Source organism: Arachis hypogaea, chromosome 10, assembly GCF_003086295.3.
Source record: "Arachis hypogaea cultivar Tifrunner chromosome 10, arahy.Tifrunner.gnm2.J5K5, whole genome shotgun sequence".
NCBI lineage: Eukaryota > Viridiplantae > Streptophyta > Magnoliopsida > Fabales > Fabaceae > Arachis > Arachis hypogaea.
The window spans coordinates 3,807,894-3,822,662 of NC_092045.1; the positions used below are offsets into that span (position 1 = coordinate 3,807,894).

The 14,769-nt window shown below is 33.2% G+C and overlaps 3 protein-coding genes and 1 long non-coding RNA gene across 4 annotated transcripts; 3 read left to right on the forward strand and 1 right to left on the reverse strand.

Moving 5' to 3' along the window:
- The first annotated feature begins 416 nt into the window (after positions 1-416).
- LOC112714720 (uncharacterized) lies at positions 417-1,221 on the forward strand. Its single transcript, XR_003159335.2, has 2 exons — positions 417-550; positions 1,184-1,221. It is a non-coding gene; the product is annotated as an uncharacterized lncRNA (long non-coding RNA).
- A 389-nt stretch (positions 1,222-1,610) lies between these two features.
- Positions 1,611-3,816, forward strand: LOC112714721 (uncharacterized). Its single transcript, XM_025766380.3, has one exon. It carries the CDS (start codon positions 2,458-2,460, stop codon positions 3,616-3,618), a length of 1,161 nt encoding a protein of 386 aa, XP_025622165.1. The 5' UTR covers positions 1,611-2,457; the 3' UTR covers positions 3,619-3,816.
- A 289-nt stretch (positions 3,817-4,105) lies between these two features.
- Positions 4,106-5,302, forward strand: LOC112717186 (uncharacterized). The gene has a single exon (XM_025769286.1). It carries the CDS (start codon positions 4,106-4,108, stop codon positions 5,300-5,302), a length of 1,197 nt encoding a protein of 398 aa, XP_025625071.1.
- Positions 5,303-5,568: 266 nt separating this feature from the next.
- LOC112714722 (neryl diphosphate diphosphatase, chloroplastic) lies at positions 5,569-8,621 on the reverse strand. The gene is made up of 7 exons (XM_025766381.3): positions 8,154-8,621; positions 7,805-8,081; positions 7,323-7,701; positions 7,000-7,218; positions 6,762-6,900; positions 6,276-6,524; positions 5,569-6,069 (listed from the first exon to the last, which is right to left on the reverse strand). The coding sequence occupies exons 1-7, from the start codon at positions 8,154-8,156 to the stop codon at positions 5,773-5,775; spliced, it is 1,563 nt and encodes a 520-aa protein (XP_025622166.1). The 5' UTR covers positions 8,157-8,621; the 3' UTR covers positions 5,569-5,772.
- Between the last annotated feature and the right edge of the window lie 6,148 nt (positions 8,622-14,769).

The following is a 14,769-nucleotide window of genomic DNA, read 5'->3' on the forward strand; positions in this document are numbered from 1 at the left end:
GCTTTTCCACAATTTCTGTGTCCCTCTGCTGCTGCCCTGTTTTTGATGCAAATCTGCTCTCTTCTTTCTTCCGTGCCACTCATGGTCGTTACCTTCTGACATCCGTCGCTGTTGGCTGCCACCTTCCATGCGCAGTACCTAGCCTCCTCCGTCCCTCGGGACCAACAAGGGGTAGTACAGGAATATTCACCTGTTGTCCATCGGCTACGCCTTTTGGCATGATCTTAGGCCCTGACCTCGTCCTCCGTGGACGAACCTTGCGGAGGAACCCTTAGGTTTTCGAGGCATTGGATTCTCACCAACGTTTGCGTTACTCAAGCCAACACTCTCGCGTCCGCTTCGTCAACCATTGCTTGCGCGGATCCTTTCCTCTAAGGCGGAACGCTCCCCCACCAATTCATTTTTACATCCCACAGCTTCGGCAGATCGCTGTGACGGCACCATCAGCCATTGACCAGCCTCCTAGCCTAGCTCCACAACCGCGAAGAACATCGTTGTCGTTCCCTGATGCTTCAAGCGCAGTGAACATCGTTGCCATCCCGATCTGTTGGTAAGAGGAACTCTGGAACTTCAACTATTTCTCATTCCAGAACTGAATAATCAAATTTTATATCTAAGTTGCTACTGTTATGTGTTGTTAATTCAACTGGTAATATTCCATTTTTGCTAAAGGTAAAGATAAAGTAAGGTGGAACCCAGTGTTTTTATGTTTGAATTCTCTGAGTGAAATCTAGGCATCATAGAAGATACCATTTCTAAATTCTAATGTTCAAGCTGTTTCATATCATGTCATCACATTTTCTTCCTTTTCCTTTTCCTTTCCCTTTTCTTTTTATTCTTAAGAAGGAAGTTATTCATTAAAAGAAAAGGCTATTTGATAGTAGGTGGTCCTATACAAAAATTATTCTGTGGATCTGCATCTGCTAACATGACTGTTATTGGCTGATTGGTGAAACCAAATTTTACTCCCAAATTTGAATAGAAAAGGCTCCATTGCTTTGAGTTCAAGTTGAAGACTATGGTCCATGGGGATGTTTACATGGTCATTATTAATTAGACTAACTTGACTTGGATATCATGCGGTCAATAATGTCATTCAGCTGCCAATTTATTTCTTAGATGCAAATTTTCAGTTCTGTTTTCTAAACTATGAAAGAAATAACTCACTATCTTGTTTGTCCAGTTCAAATAGTCAATATAAAATTCATTGATTAGAGACAAGACCTTTTTCTTTGGTGTAAGACAACTATGTTGGACACATATTCTGGAATCTGGCGCCGTATTCCAGGGTGCATAGCTTCAGTGTTATTGAAGCAATGCACCTTCAGAACTTGAGCTGTAAACAGACAGACAGCATTGATTCTATTATTGGTATTCTAGTAACAGTACAAACAGAATCTATGTTGTTGTAATTATGTTAATCAGAAATTCTAAATTCGTTTTTTGTAAGCTTTGCTTAATTTTCAAACAGGTCCAAGGTTAAACGAAACTTAAACTTTATTGCTTATGCGGTTATGTCAGTGATTTCCATTTCGACTGCATACAAAATATGACACTATGCCTGCAGGAAGATTTACTAACTAAAATTTAACATCAACACTACCTAAAGGGAAAAGATCTAGTTTTGGATTTATCTATTTCACATATTTAGAGGAATACAAGAAGGTGAAATGATTTTTGTTTTACAATATATAGGAAATGAAACTGCTGAATGTTGAAGGCCATAATAACTCTAAATGTCCATTTTAATTTGCTCTAAATGCCACTGATAATATATTGAAGAACTTTTTCATTTGACATTCTTAGAGATTTCCACCGTTCATGCCCTGAAATTTACATAAAATCATAAAGGCGCATATGCTGATATACATATATCTTTTTTTGAAGAATGATAACATATATTTTAGTACGAATGGCATAAGTGCCAATATTAATAATAAATTATATTAGGTTTTCATTAAAATTAGTCACCAAAATATAATACACATTAAGAATGAGATAAAATACATCATGGTTGATTTGCCGGCGATATCCAATGGGTTGCTGCATGCACAAGACGAGATTCGAACCCTCGATACTTGTTTAAGCAGACTAATGAGTTTACCACTAAACCAACCCAACTTAGTTTATATTAATATTTGTTAATAATAATATAACTAAGGATAGTATTAAAAATACAAAAATATAGCATTTTTTTTCTTATTTTCTTGTTTGTGATAGAGAGAATTTTTTTTTAATGGAATCCATACAAATTTTTTTTTCCTATTTTTTTGATAACCAAACAAAAAAATATTATTTTCTATTTATTTTCTTTCCAACTATTTTTTTTTTCATTCATTTTCTATCAAACCAAACATAATGTAAAAAGAAAGAAATTACCAGAATCAAAAACACAAAAAGAAAAGAACAGAACACACACCGGTCACTGTGAGTGAATTTTACTTTACCCTTAGCAGCATGTCGCCGTGGCAGTTGCACGGCAATCTTTGCCGCATGTTCACGACATCCTCTGCCTCAGCCTCAGCCTCAGCCATCATCACGTCTTTTCTAAGAGATCTCTCCAATGAGCGCGACCTCGACCGCCTCGTTCATTCCTTCAAGCAAGCTTCCCAATCGGATCGTTTCCGAAGCAAACACCGTATTTACGAGCGCACCGTTCGCCGCCTCGCTCTCGCTAAGCGCTTCCAATCCATCGAGGACATCCTCGAACACCAGAAGACCTTCAAAGACATCTCCAAGGAAGGTTTCTCCGCCCGCCTTATCACACTCTACGGCAAATCCGGCATGTTTCAGAACGCGCACAAAGTGTTCGATGAAATGCCTCAAAGGAACTGTCCCCGTACCGTGCTCTCTCTTAATGCCCTTTTGGCTTCTTATTTGCATTCCAACGTGTTTGACATGGTACCTACCCTTTTCAACCAGTTGCCTACACAGCTTTCCGTGGAGCCCAATTTGGTGACTTACAATACAGTCATCAAGGCTTTTTGCGAAATGGGTTCTTTTGATTCTGCAAGTTCCATGCTTGATGACATGGAACTTAAGGGTGTGAAGCCTGATGTGATAACCTTCAATACCCTCCTGGATGGATTGTATTCAAATGATCGTTTTGAGGATGGTGAGAAAATTTGGAAACGGATGGTGGATGAACATGTTGCTCCTGATGTTCAGAGCTACAATGCTAAGTTAGTGGGAATGTGTGTTGAGAAAAGAAGTGGCGATGCTGTTATGTGGTACCAGAAGATGAGCAGTGAAGAGGGTGTGAAGCCTAATTTGTTCAGCATCAATGCTCTGATTAGAGGTTTTGTCAATGAGAATAATTTGGATGAAGCTAAGAAGTGGTACAGTGAAATTGCAACCACTGAGTTTGCCCCTGATAGGCACACTTTTAACATCCTTCTTCCATTCCTGTGTGACAAAGGTGATTTGAAGGCTGCTTTTGAGGTGTCCAAGGAGATCTTCAATGGCAGGTGCTTTGTTGGTCCACCTAGATCGCTGTTGCAGCTTGTGGTGGATACACTGTTGAACAATTCCATGATTTTAGAGGCAAAGGAGATTGCCAAACTTGCTGATACCAGTTCCAAGCCACGCTACGAGCTAAATTTACCACAGGATTTGTAGATTAGCACTACTATATTTGGTCATGTTATGCAAAGGTTGCTACATAGCCTATTTCTGTAGCTTTCATTGAGAGAAATTTATCGAAACATACCGACAATTTATTGATAGCAATCCGTCAATATTTAAAAATATGAGTTAAAAAACTAAAAAATTGTATTAAATAATAATTAAAAATATTAAATTTTTATGATTTTCTAATATTTTTTATTTTTTATTGTCTAAATACAAAATATAAAAATAATAAACATTTAAATATTTCATGATAAGAATTAGTAGTTTATTCGACATAAAAATTATTTATATACAGAATATCAAAATTAATTTTCCAATCCTGAATGAGATGTTGCATTATTTTATGATAAAAATTAGATGCTGCATTATTCCATTGAAACAGTGTGATTCCATTTCCAACAACTTGTGCTCTCCTCTGATGTTGAAGTAGTTAGGCAGTTAGCTTAGATTTCATTCGTACACACTAGAAGACACCATGTCTGGCCTCAGTACTCTGCGTCGACTCTTCACCGTAAAACACTCCTCCATCACCGCCGCACCCTCCTCCATCACCGCCGCCACAACCACAGGTATCGAATCCGAATCCAAGTACAAGCGCAAACGGGGACGCGTGACGCCATCTTTCCACACGCTCCCCAGCGACTACGAAACGCCGGAAGCAATGCGAAACGTGGTAGACAAGTTCAAGAGGCTTTGCAAAAACAAGTACTTCCGGCGAAGTGTTGGCATCTACACCGACGTTGTACGCAAGCTTGCGAAGGCCAAGGCCTTTCCTTTGATCGAAGAGATCATTGAAGCCCAAAAGCAGTACAAGGAGATTACCACCGAGGGCTTCATTGTTCGCCTCATCAATCTCTACGCCAAAGCTGGCATGCCTGACCACGCCCGCAAACTGTTCGAGGAAATGCCAAACCTTAATTGCCCTGGCAAAAACTTGGCCTTCTCTTCCCTCATCAATGCTTACGTCGCTGCCGGGCAATACGACGTTGCCATGGGGCTTTTCCGTGAAATCAGCGCCAAATATTCGATTCAACCCGATGTGGTGTCGTTTAATGTTTTCATTCACGCATTATGCAAGATGGATTCTTTGGACTCTGCTGTTGGGGTTCTTGATGAGATGGGTGAGCTGGACTTGGAGCCTAATTTGATCACTTTTAATACTCTGCTTGGTCAGTTTTATGAGAAGCGTGGGCTTGATGAGGGTGAGAAGATTTGGACAATGATGAAGACGAGGAATGTTGAGCCTGATGCTGTGAGTTACAGGCTGAGGATGGGTGGGATGATTGGTGATGGCAGATTAAAGGATGCCGTAGAGTTGTTTCATGTGATGAAGTTGAGCGGGGTTAACCCTGATGTGCATTGTTTCAATGTGTTGATTAAAGGGTTTGTTGGTGATGGCAATGTTGAAGAAGTTAAGGTTTGGTATGATGAGTTGGTGAAGAGTGAATGCGAACCTGTTCGGTCTACTTATGTGACTCTTGCGCCATTTTTTACGGAGAAGGGTGAATTTGATTTGGGTTTTCAGCTGTGCAAAGAGGCTATGAAAGGTAGTAGATTGGCTATTGATGCAGAGGCATTGAAGCAGGTGGTTGAGGGGTTTGTTGCCAATGGGATGATTGAAGAAGCTATTGAGCTTGTCAATCTTGCGGGGAAGAAGAAGTTGGAAGTTTGATTTGGCCTTCAACAGGGATTAAAAACCCACATTGGTTAAGAAAGCGGTTTTAATAGTCTTTACAACTTACTAGTGCGAGATAATTCTTGTCCTTTGAGCTAGTAGCCTACTGCTATGTAGGACATGTATCAGTTAGGAATGAAGGCGATGTTGGATTTTTGCTTATGAAGCGAATTTTGATACTTATACTCGTTCCTATTAAATATGCTATTTCCTGCATTCTTTGAAATTCATTATGCGTCAACTGATACATGTGATTTTCTGTATTCTTTGAAATTCATTATTCTTATTAGATCAACTAACATATGATTTCTGGTACATGTGCATATATTAAAATGAAAAATCATCTGATCCTTTATGGCGATGCCTTCTGTCAAAGAAGAAAGGTTAATATGCAAACGACAACTTCTGATCATTCTTTGAAAAGAAATTAAATCATGACCATGTTCATAAGGTTAGTACAAGTGAATTCACATGTTTGCAACACCAGCATTAGCAATAGACTTGACATGTTGATGTAGGTTGGAAAGGCTTGGATTGGTGCGGTAATGGTACATTAGAGGGACCATTCTAGCAGCACTCATGCAGAATTTGGTAAATGACGATGGAAATTGCTGATCTCTGCACAACACTTGTCGATTGAGACGCTTCCATTCCATTGAAATCAGCTCCTCAACATGCCTTTCTGCATCTTCTGCTGAAGTCTCTTGGTGTTCTCTCATGTAGCACTCAATGTATGACCCATCAAACCCACTTTGATTTTTATTCTGCATTCATGATTGAAATATATGTGTTATAAAAAAAAAACAAAAAAACAAAAAAAAAACAAAATACCATAGTACATAATCCTTTTTATACTACTGTGTTCAGTTCGTTGTTTAATATAGTGCTATATAAGGTATACTATAATGGAATTAAATATAACTTTCTTGTGGTGCATCTTAAAGAATAATGGAATAGACTTGGATTTTACCTTGTGTCCTTCTAAGTCATCACAAAGACGAAGGATTTTTGCGACGGAATATATAATGTCTGGAAAGTCGTCTAAAATTGCAAGAGTTTCCTTTGTTATATTTTGATGGAAAAGGAAAAATGAATGGACAAGCACCACGTGCACTCCTGTGCTTACAGTTGCATGCTTCAAGTACTCCTCTGACTTTGGCAATTCACCACAATCAGACCAATGTGCCCCTTCCAAGGAGGCATTCAACAATTGCACCCACTGTTAATTTCATGCAAACACTTCATTAGAAATACATAGCGTTACTGTTGCTACAAGTTGGTGCAATTCCAAGCAATTTCGGATAGTTCATTTTTAATTTAATCTATTAAATAATTTTATATCTATTTGATAATTATACATACATTTAAAAGAAATTGAATAGTTGGTCTAAGGAAACCTCATGACCTCATTGTGCAAAAATAAAATAAAAAATAATGAAATAAATGGACCATTTACCGATTTTTTAAGGGTATTTATAGGATTCAATCCATGCTTTTTGTAGATCTTTTCGGCGAAAGCGTTTGTAATTTCATATAGAGCACTTAAACAATTTTTCATGAATTGGGGAAGGTGCTCTGTTCCGGTCAATTCCCATCTGAATTGAGAGGTAAAAATTTGTTGTAACTTGTAAGCATTAGAATGGAATAATAAGAAAATTTAAATGTCAATATAACAAATCTTATAGAATAGGCACCTCTTAACCGCATCAGTAAATAGAATAAGCTGATCCAACGTGCCATAAACATCGAAAATGTCATCAATGATGTAGACCAGAGAGATAGGTTTGGTGAGCTCAAGTCTTTGGTCTGAAAAGCTCGGATCTGTAAAGCATGCCATGGACCACATGTACCATTTTAGAGCTTCATACTCTGCAAATTTCGGCTCCTTCGACATAGCCTCCCCTTTCCACCATCTATCAAGGGAATATAACTTATCAGTGGCATGTTGCATAGATGATTTGTGTCCCACACTATTCTATTGGTTATTGTTATTATTGTTATTTACCATAGAACTTACTTTGAAACTTGAAGGCCTTCATGCTGGTTCATGAGCCTAACTATGCAGGAATTGATTTCTGCAAGTTCCATAAAACACACAGATTCCTTGTCGGGATTGAAATTCCTAAGCAAGATGGTTTTGTCCACGAATCTAGGCAAGTTGTGATGAAGTGGTTGCTGGAGAGAGATTGCAACATATTGAGCTTCATGATGATGATGATGCCTTGACAGCCATGAATGAAGAAGCTCGCGGCAGAGGCGCCCCACATCCTCAAGAGAAGTATCTTCTTCTCCAATGCTTAGCTGCGCTGCTTCATTTACCGCTATGAGACTCTTCACATCTTCACCATATGCTTCTCTCAACTGCACTTTGTTCTTTTTCAACCTCTCAAATATATCTGCACAACCATTGTTGTAGTTGATATTAATTATAAGATTTTTTTTATAAATATATGTGTTATTTAACTTGTTTTTAATATGTGTTTTATATTTTATAACAACCTGCATTAACGGAATAACCTCCCTGTCTGAGTAAACGGAATGAGAGTGCAACTTCGTCAAGTTGATGGCTTTGGACAAAATCAATCGGATCTGTGATCACTATGAAATGTTGCTTCTCAAGTGCAGCTTCAATGTGCTCTTGAAAGTGGTGCTCAATGCCAAGCCTTTGGATTAAGTCAACCATGCACAAACTCTCCATTGGATCCTCGCTAATAAGTTTCTTCATTACATGCTTAGCCTCCTTCAGCAACACAGCTTGCTTGGAATATAAAATATCCTGAAAATGTAAAGAATTAGTTTAAGGAGAAACATTTATGTTGGAACGTTGGACTTTGTTGAGAAGTCTCACCATGAAGGTGGAGCTTATGCCTATGGCTGCGCCTGCACACCTTGGGAAAAACAAAGTTTATTAATAACTAGAAGGTATCAAGTTGAATGAATGGTCGATAGAGTTGGCAAAGGCAATTATTCAATAACAAATGATGGAGCAAGCAACCACATGTGACGCTATTAATAAGGTTGCTTCGGGGCAAAATGGGAATTGTATCCCGGTTATATGGCTGGGACCTTTGCAAAGGCGGGACGTGCAACTAAACTAAATAGAAAAAGATATTTTGAATGGTTGATTAAATTGTTTGCTTTGTAGAAGAAACTAATAATGCAATTGAATATTTTGACTTCAAATATCTACTCCTATCATCGCTGTATTCTTCCTTATTATATTAGTAGTTTAGTACAACTACGCCAAAAATAGAAAGTTAGAAACCATGCACAAATTATGGTAGTTAGAGCTACTTGCAATTTGCTGGGTGATTTTGGGAATGTGTATTCATATGAGGGTCCCCATATTTATGGGAAGCAAAGTCTGCTGAATTTTCCAACAATCTTGAGGGGTGTGTGTGAAACTGATCAACGCGTGTATTTTAAAGATGCATGTTTTTATCATGGATATGTCATAGTATGAATATATAATTTATGAATGAGCACTGCTAGAAAATTAAAAGGGTATTAGATAAAAACCAACCAAATACTTTTAGATGAATTCAAAATTTCTACGAATTAATATATATGGATGTTTCTTCTACTAAGTATCAGAATGTTTCCCTTTCATATTAAATAGATGTTCTTTTATATATTTTTCGAATTTTTTTGTATTGTAAATATAAATGTCTCTATTTCTTTAAGAATTTCATATTTTTTTTAAAAATTTTATAGATATTTAATTATTTTTGCTAAAATATAATTAAATATTTCTTTTGTTAAGTATTAGAATTTTTTTTCATATTAAATGAATGTTTTTTGAAGATGGACTATTACTCCCATATTGTTGTTGTTGTTATTCAGTGGCTCCGTCACTTCCCATATTGCCCCTCCCAAACACTAGGTGAAAAGAAATAAGCATCTGCCAGTGCAATAATGTGTTTATCCGATTCCCTCAAAACTGCTTCAATGAAGCGCATACTGTCCCTAACCTGTAAGAAACACATTCAATTTTTTGGAGATAATAGGGTTCATCGACAATCATAATCACTACTTCAAGATGCACATAGACAAATTTAATTTTCCAATAATGCCAAAATAACACTAAGATATCCTCTTCCACAAATAATTTAAACAAACTAATTCGGTTAATAACCTCGGGAGTGGCTCCAGCAGCCCTCGCAGTTGCCACAGCCACAGAGATTTCCGCCCGCTCCTCTCCCTGGAAGGCCGGCACTGGAGACGTTCTCGCTGACCTTTCCGCCGCCGCCAAACTTGATGGCGTTGACCTCGGCATCTACCTCTCCCTCGTGTTGAAGTAGTTGTCTTGGATGCGCTTATTGAAGGCGTCGCAAAGAGCATGGAAGTCGCCGGCGCTTCCAACAGCATTCGAGAGAGAGAGAGAGAGGTGTGTGTGATTGTTGAAGGTGGGTAGGTTAATGTGAGAGAGAAGTGGAAGGTTTTTATAGGTTTTAATTAGGTTTACTTAATTAATTTTAAAATTTTTAAATTTTGAATTTAAAAAATTTAAATTTAATTATTAATATAAATTAATGTAGTTTTATTTAGTTTTTAGCTGATAACCTTTTCATTCTATATACTTTTCCTTTGTGAATAACTTTTGTAGAGATATATTCCTCTATATTTAGTTTAAGTTTTTGAGTATCATAATATAATATTAGAGTTATATATCATAATATTATTAGATCGATTCATATATATTTAACCGTTTATAATATTACTTTTTTATAAAGAAGTTTTTATGTAAATATTTATCTTTTAAAATGTCTATTTTAATATTATTATAAAAATATTTTGTCAGGAGACAAAATATTTTTGTAGGTTTTTTATTTTATTTTATATACTCATCGTTTCTGATTAAATTATATATTGTACTGATGAGTTATGCTTTTTTTATTATATATTAGTATTTTTATCTGTAATAACATTACGGAAATATAAATTTTTTAAAATTACGAAAAAAGTTGTAGGCGAACAAAAATTTTCGGCTAAAAAGACCAATATCTCTATAGATAAAAAATCAAATAATAAGATTTTTAATTATTATTTTTATATAAAAAAATTAAATTTTTATTAATAATTAATTTTAATATTCATTATCTAAACTTTGAAATAATTTAACGTGTATACTTTTATATTTAATTAGGTGTTAAGACTGTTGCATAAATAGAAATAATTAATTTTTATACTTTTTGTTTAAAAATAATATTTTTTTCTCTTTATGTATATAAAAATATAATTAGAATTTGGCATAAAAATTATACTGCTAGTTATAAAATTAACTCAAAATTAATTTTTTTAAACAATTAAATTTTGATTCTAACTTTTAATTATAATATTATTATTCTCTTCAAATTATATATAATAAATATTTTAAAGAAGAGAAATAAAAATATAAATTAAAAAGATAAGCAGTGAAAATTTAAAACTAAATAAAAAAGTTAAAAAAATATGTATATAATAATAATATTTTTTATTTGAATTATATTATGTTGATAATTATGTTTCCTGTAAAACAGAAAGGTAGAAAAAATAGAGAATGAGAGAAAAGAGAGAGAAAGATAAAGATGAAGAATGAGAGTGAGAGTAAGAGTTTGTTAATTTTAGAAGAAAAATTTTATTTTAATTGTAATAAAAAATATCGGATGACATATTTTAATTTGTCCAATTACTAATATAAAATATGAAATATATATAGAGTGAAAATGGTCACTTTTTAATTTAGATATGGAAGAAAGAATGGTGTAGAACATAGTTATGGAGTGTATGGGTGTTTTACGCAGTTGTGGTGTCAAGAGCAAATCGGACCGTCCGATTTGTGTTTAAAAAATTAAAAAAAATTGCATTACACAAATCGGACCGTCCGATTTGTATTTTAAACAATTAAAAAAAATTTAATATTAAAATCGGACCATCCGATTTTTGTTTTCAAAATAAAAAAAATTTTAAAAATACAAATCGGACCATCCGATTTTTTCTCCCTCATAAATCGGACCATCCGATTTGTGTTCAAAAATTTTTTAACAAAGAAATCGCATAGTCCGATTTCTTCACTTTATAATTAAAAAAAAATTATCCCACATTCATGTCTAACACCACCCATCTCCACACTTATGCACAACACACACAAAATTTGCATATCCAAAAAAATTAGCCGAAAATGGTAAAGAGAAATAGAAAAATGGAGAAAGGTAGATGAGATAATTTAGGAAGAAAATTTATTAATTTTGGAGAAAAATATTTTTTTTCAATTTTAATAAGAGAGTGTCATGTGACACATTTAGTTATTAAATTAGATAGTAACATATGATACATAATATATGTATATTTCAATTTTAGTTTTAATACAATTAAAAAATGTCATGTTACATATTTTGATTGTCAAATTAGTGATTAGTCGTTGATATTGATAATGATACATAAAAAAGATAGAGTGGTTGAATAAATGAATGAAAGAGATAGAGAAAAGAAGAGGGAGAAGAGGAGAACTCTTTAATTTTAGAGAAAAAGATTTGATTTTAATTGTAATGAGAGAGTAACATGTGGCACATTTTGGTTATAAAATTAGTAGGGGGAGGAAAGAATTCTTTAATTTTGGAGGGAAAGATTTAATTTCAATTGCAATGAGAGAGTGACATGTGGCATATTTTGGTTGTAAAATTAGTAAGGAAGAGTGTTGAATTCCTTATAGAGGGAAAGATTTGATTCCAATTGTAATGAGAGAGTGACATGTGATACACTTTGGTTGTAAAATTAGTAAGAAAGAGGGGAGAATTCCTTAATTTTAGAGGAAAGGATTTGATTCTAATTGTAATGAGAGAGTGACATGTGACATATTTTAGTTGTAAAATTAGTAAGGAAGAGGAGAAAATTCTTTAATTTTGAAAAAAAAAATTTAATTCTAATTATAATAAAAGAGTGATATGTGACATATTTTTATTGTAAAATTAAAAATAAATAATAGATAATAGATATTTTTATTTAATTTAATTACACACTTTTGTAAATAAATAAAAAATAAAAGAAGTCAAATATTATTGATCATAAGCCTGTTTATAATTAGTTGTCGTTAGATTATTATAATGCAAATGGATGTACCCTTTATACTTTATCCGTACGATTAGCAAACATATTGCCCTCTTATTAAAATAGTTGGAGCACCGGTGCTCCTCAGAGTACTTGAAATGTTTCCTATTATATATACATAGAAGATAGAACGAAAGGGCCTACCTCTATGCCTGGCTATAATAATCGATGGTGATTACTCAGCAAATCTGAACCCTACGTTATATATATCTATATATATATATATATATATATATATATATAGGTGTGAAATCACAAAATTATTGACCAAAAACAGGATGACAAAAACGTGTTTCGTGAGGCAAATAATGTAAGGGTTTCTTTAAAAATATCAAACCAATACGACGATTTCTTTAAAGGTATCTTATCTATTTGACGATACTACCCTCAAGAAACTAACTAAATCATAACCATATCTATATTATTGTATTGTGAATTTTAGTATGATTATATTATAATAATTAAAATAATTATAAATATTATTAAAATTAAAGTAATATTTTTTATATTTTTGTAATATTTTTTGTTAGATAATATTTTTTAAAAAATATTGTTTAATAGTAAATAATATTACTTTAATTTTGACTATATTTTTTAAAATATTATAATTATAATAGTTATCAACTTACAAGAATAAGGCCGATTAACTACTACAAAAGTAGTCAAAAAATTATCGTTAATTTGGCGCAAAATATAATTTGTAACAGATTAGCTACCGTCTAGCAACTAATGCTTTCCTCGCTAATTACAAGTCGCAGATTAGTGAGGCAAATACAACAGTCGCTAATGCATCGGAAAGTTTTTTCGCGACCGAATAGATAGTCGCAAATCTATTACTAGATCAAAAGCTATTTCCATAGAAGAAATAGATTAAAAGATAGCCGCTAATTAGCGACAAACTCTATTGCAGCCGATTTATCGCTAAATTCAAGCTAATTTCGTAGACAAAATGGAATGTTTAGTTGACGCTAACTAGCGAGAAATTTTTTCGAATCTAACTCGTCGCAAGTTGTCCGCTAATATGATCGCAAATCTATTACATTTTGTAGCAAATCTATAGCTAATCTTTGAAAATTCTTAATAAAATTTGTAGGAATTTTGTCGCTAAACCAAAGCTATTCTAAATGAGAAAGAAAAGTTATTAAGTAGTCGCTAATTTGCTAGAAAATAATGTGTAATCAATTAGTTGTAATACTATCGCAAATGTCATCGCAAATTTCTTTTAAACTAGTAACAAATCGATAGGTATCTCACAAATATTTCGGTCGCAATAGAGCCTTTAATTTGTCACTATAAGTCTATAATCAACTGCGATTATGTCCCTATACTAAAATAAACCTCATTATTTTTTATTTTAGTCATTGAACTAAAAATGATATCACATACAGAATAAATGAGTTTATCAAAATTATACATGTTTAAAAAAGTTTAAACCATGTTTCAAGAAATTATGTATTGAAACTTAACCTGATAATAATCAAATCTTTGGGCTTGCCTACTCTATCTTTTCAATAGTTCTCGATAACATAACTTAATTAGTAAACTAACCAAAAAAAAAAGCTCTCTTATAATATAATGTAAAAGTAAGTATTCACTCACTTTTTTAGAGATGTTTCAATCTAGCTACACAAATGTGTTTCTGCTTCTATAAAATTTATTATACAGTGCATATCTCACTTCCTCATTGCACATTGAAAATTAAAAAAAAAAATTAAAATACAAACAACACCGAAAACTTGGCATATCAATTGCACAAAAAATATGTCCACTAATTTCACGTTTAATTTCACTAATATTGTCATTTATACTGTGATCAAATTGCAAAATATCACAAAAAATAACATCAATAAATAATAACACATCAGTTAATCAAAATAAAAATAAAATAACAATAAATTAAACGCAAAAAATAGTAGCCATCAGAACAGCAGTGAAGATAAAAAAAATTAAAATCAAGAACAAAAAAAATAAAACCAATAAATTAAAATCAATAACTAATAAATTCAAAAAATAATAATAACAGTAAAAGTAGCCAACAGTAAAGAACAGCAAATTAAAAATTAACAAAAAAAATTAGCAACAACAAAGAACAACAAATTAAGAACAGAAAATCAAGAATAAATAATAGCAAGAAGTCAAGAACAACAAATAAATAGCAGTAAAGAACAACAAACTATAGCATGAACAGAGAAAATCAAGAATAGAATAAAATCAATTGTCTTGAATTAATTAATTGATTGATTAATCAATAAAGACCTAATAATCAAGCTAAAGTCAAAATCAAATGAAATTACTATACCCCTAATATAATCAAGCTAAGTAAGGTAAAAAAAAGTAGCTAATTTCCATTTGAAATTACAAATCTTGCTACATCGCGA

Excerpts from the sequence above, each read along its gene's own strand:
- LOC112714722 (XM_025766381.3), bottom strand. Across the intron at positions 7,702-7,804 it reads AGGTTATTCCGTTAATGCAG|ATATATTTGAGAGGTTGAAA; the intron begins GTTGTTATAAAA and ends ATGGTTGTGCAG. Across the intron at positions 6,070-6,275 it reads ATGACTTAGAAGGACACAAG|AATAAAAATCAAAGTGGGTT; the intron begins GTAAAATCCAAG and ends TCATGAATGCAG.
- LOC112714721 (XM_025766380.3), top strand. The coding sequence starts at position 2,458 with ATGTCGCCGTGGCAGTTGCACGGCAATCTTTGCCGCATGTTCACGACA.
- LOC112717186 (XM_025769286.1), top strand. The coding sequence starts at position 4,106 with ATGTCTGGCCTCAGTACTCTGCGTCGACTCTTCACCGTAAAACACTCC.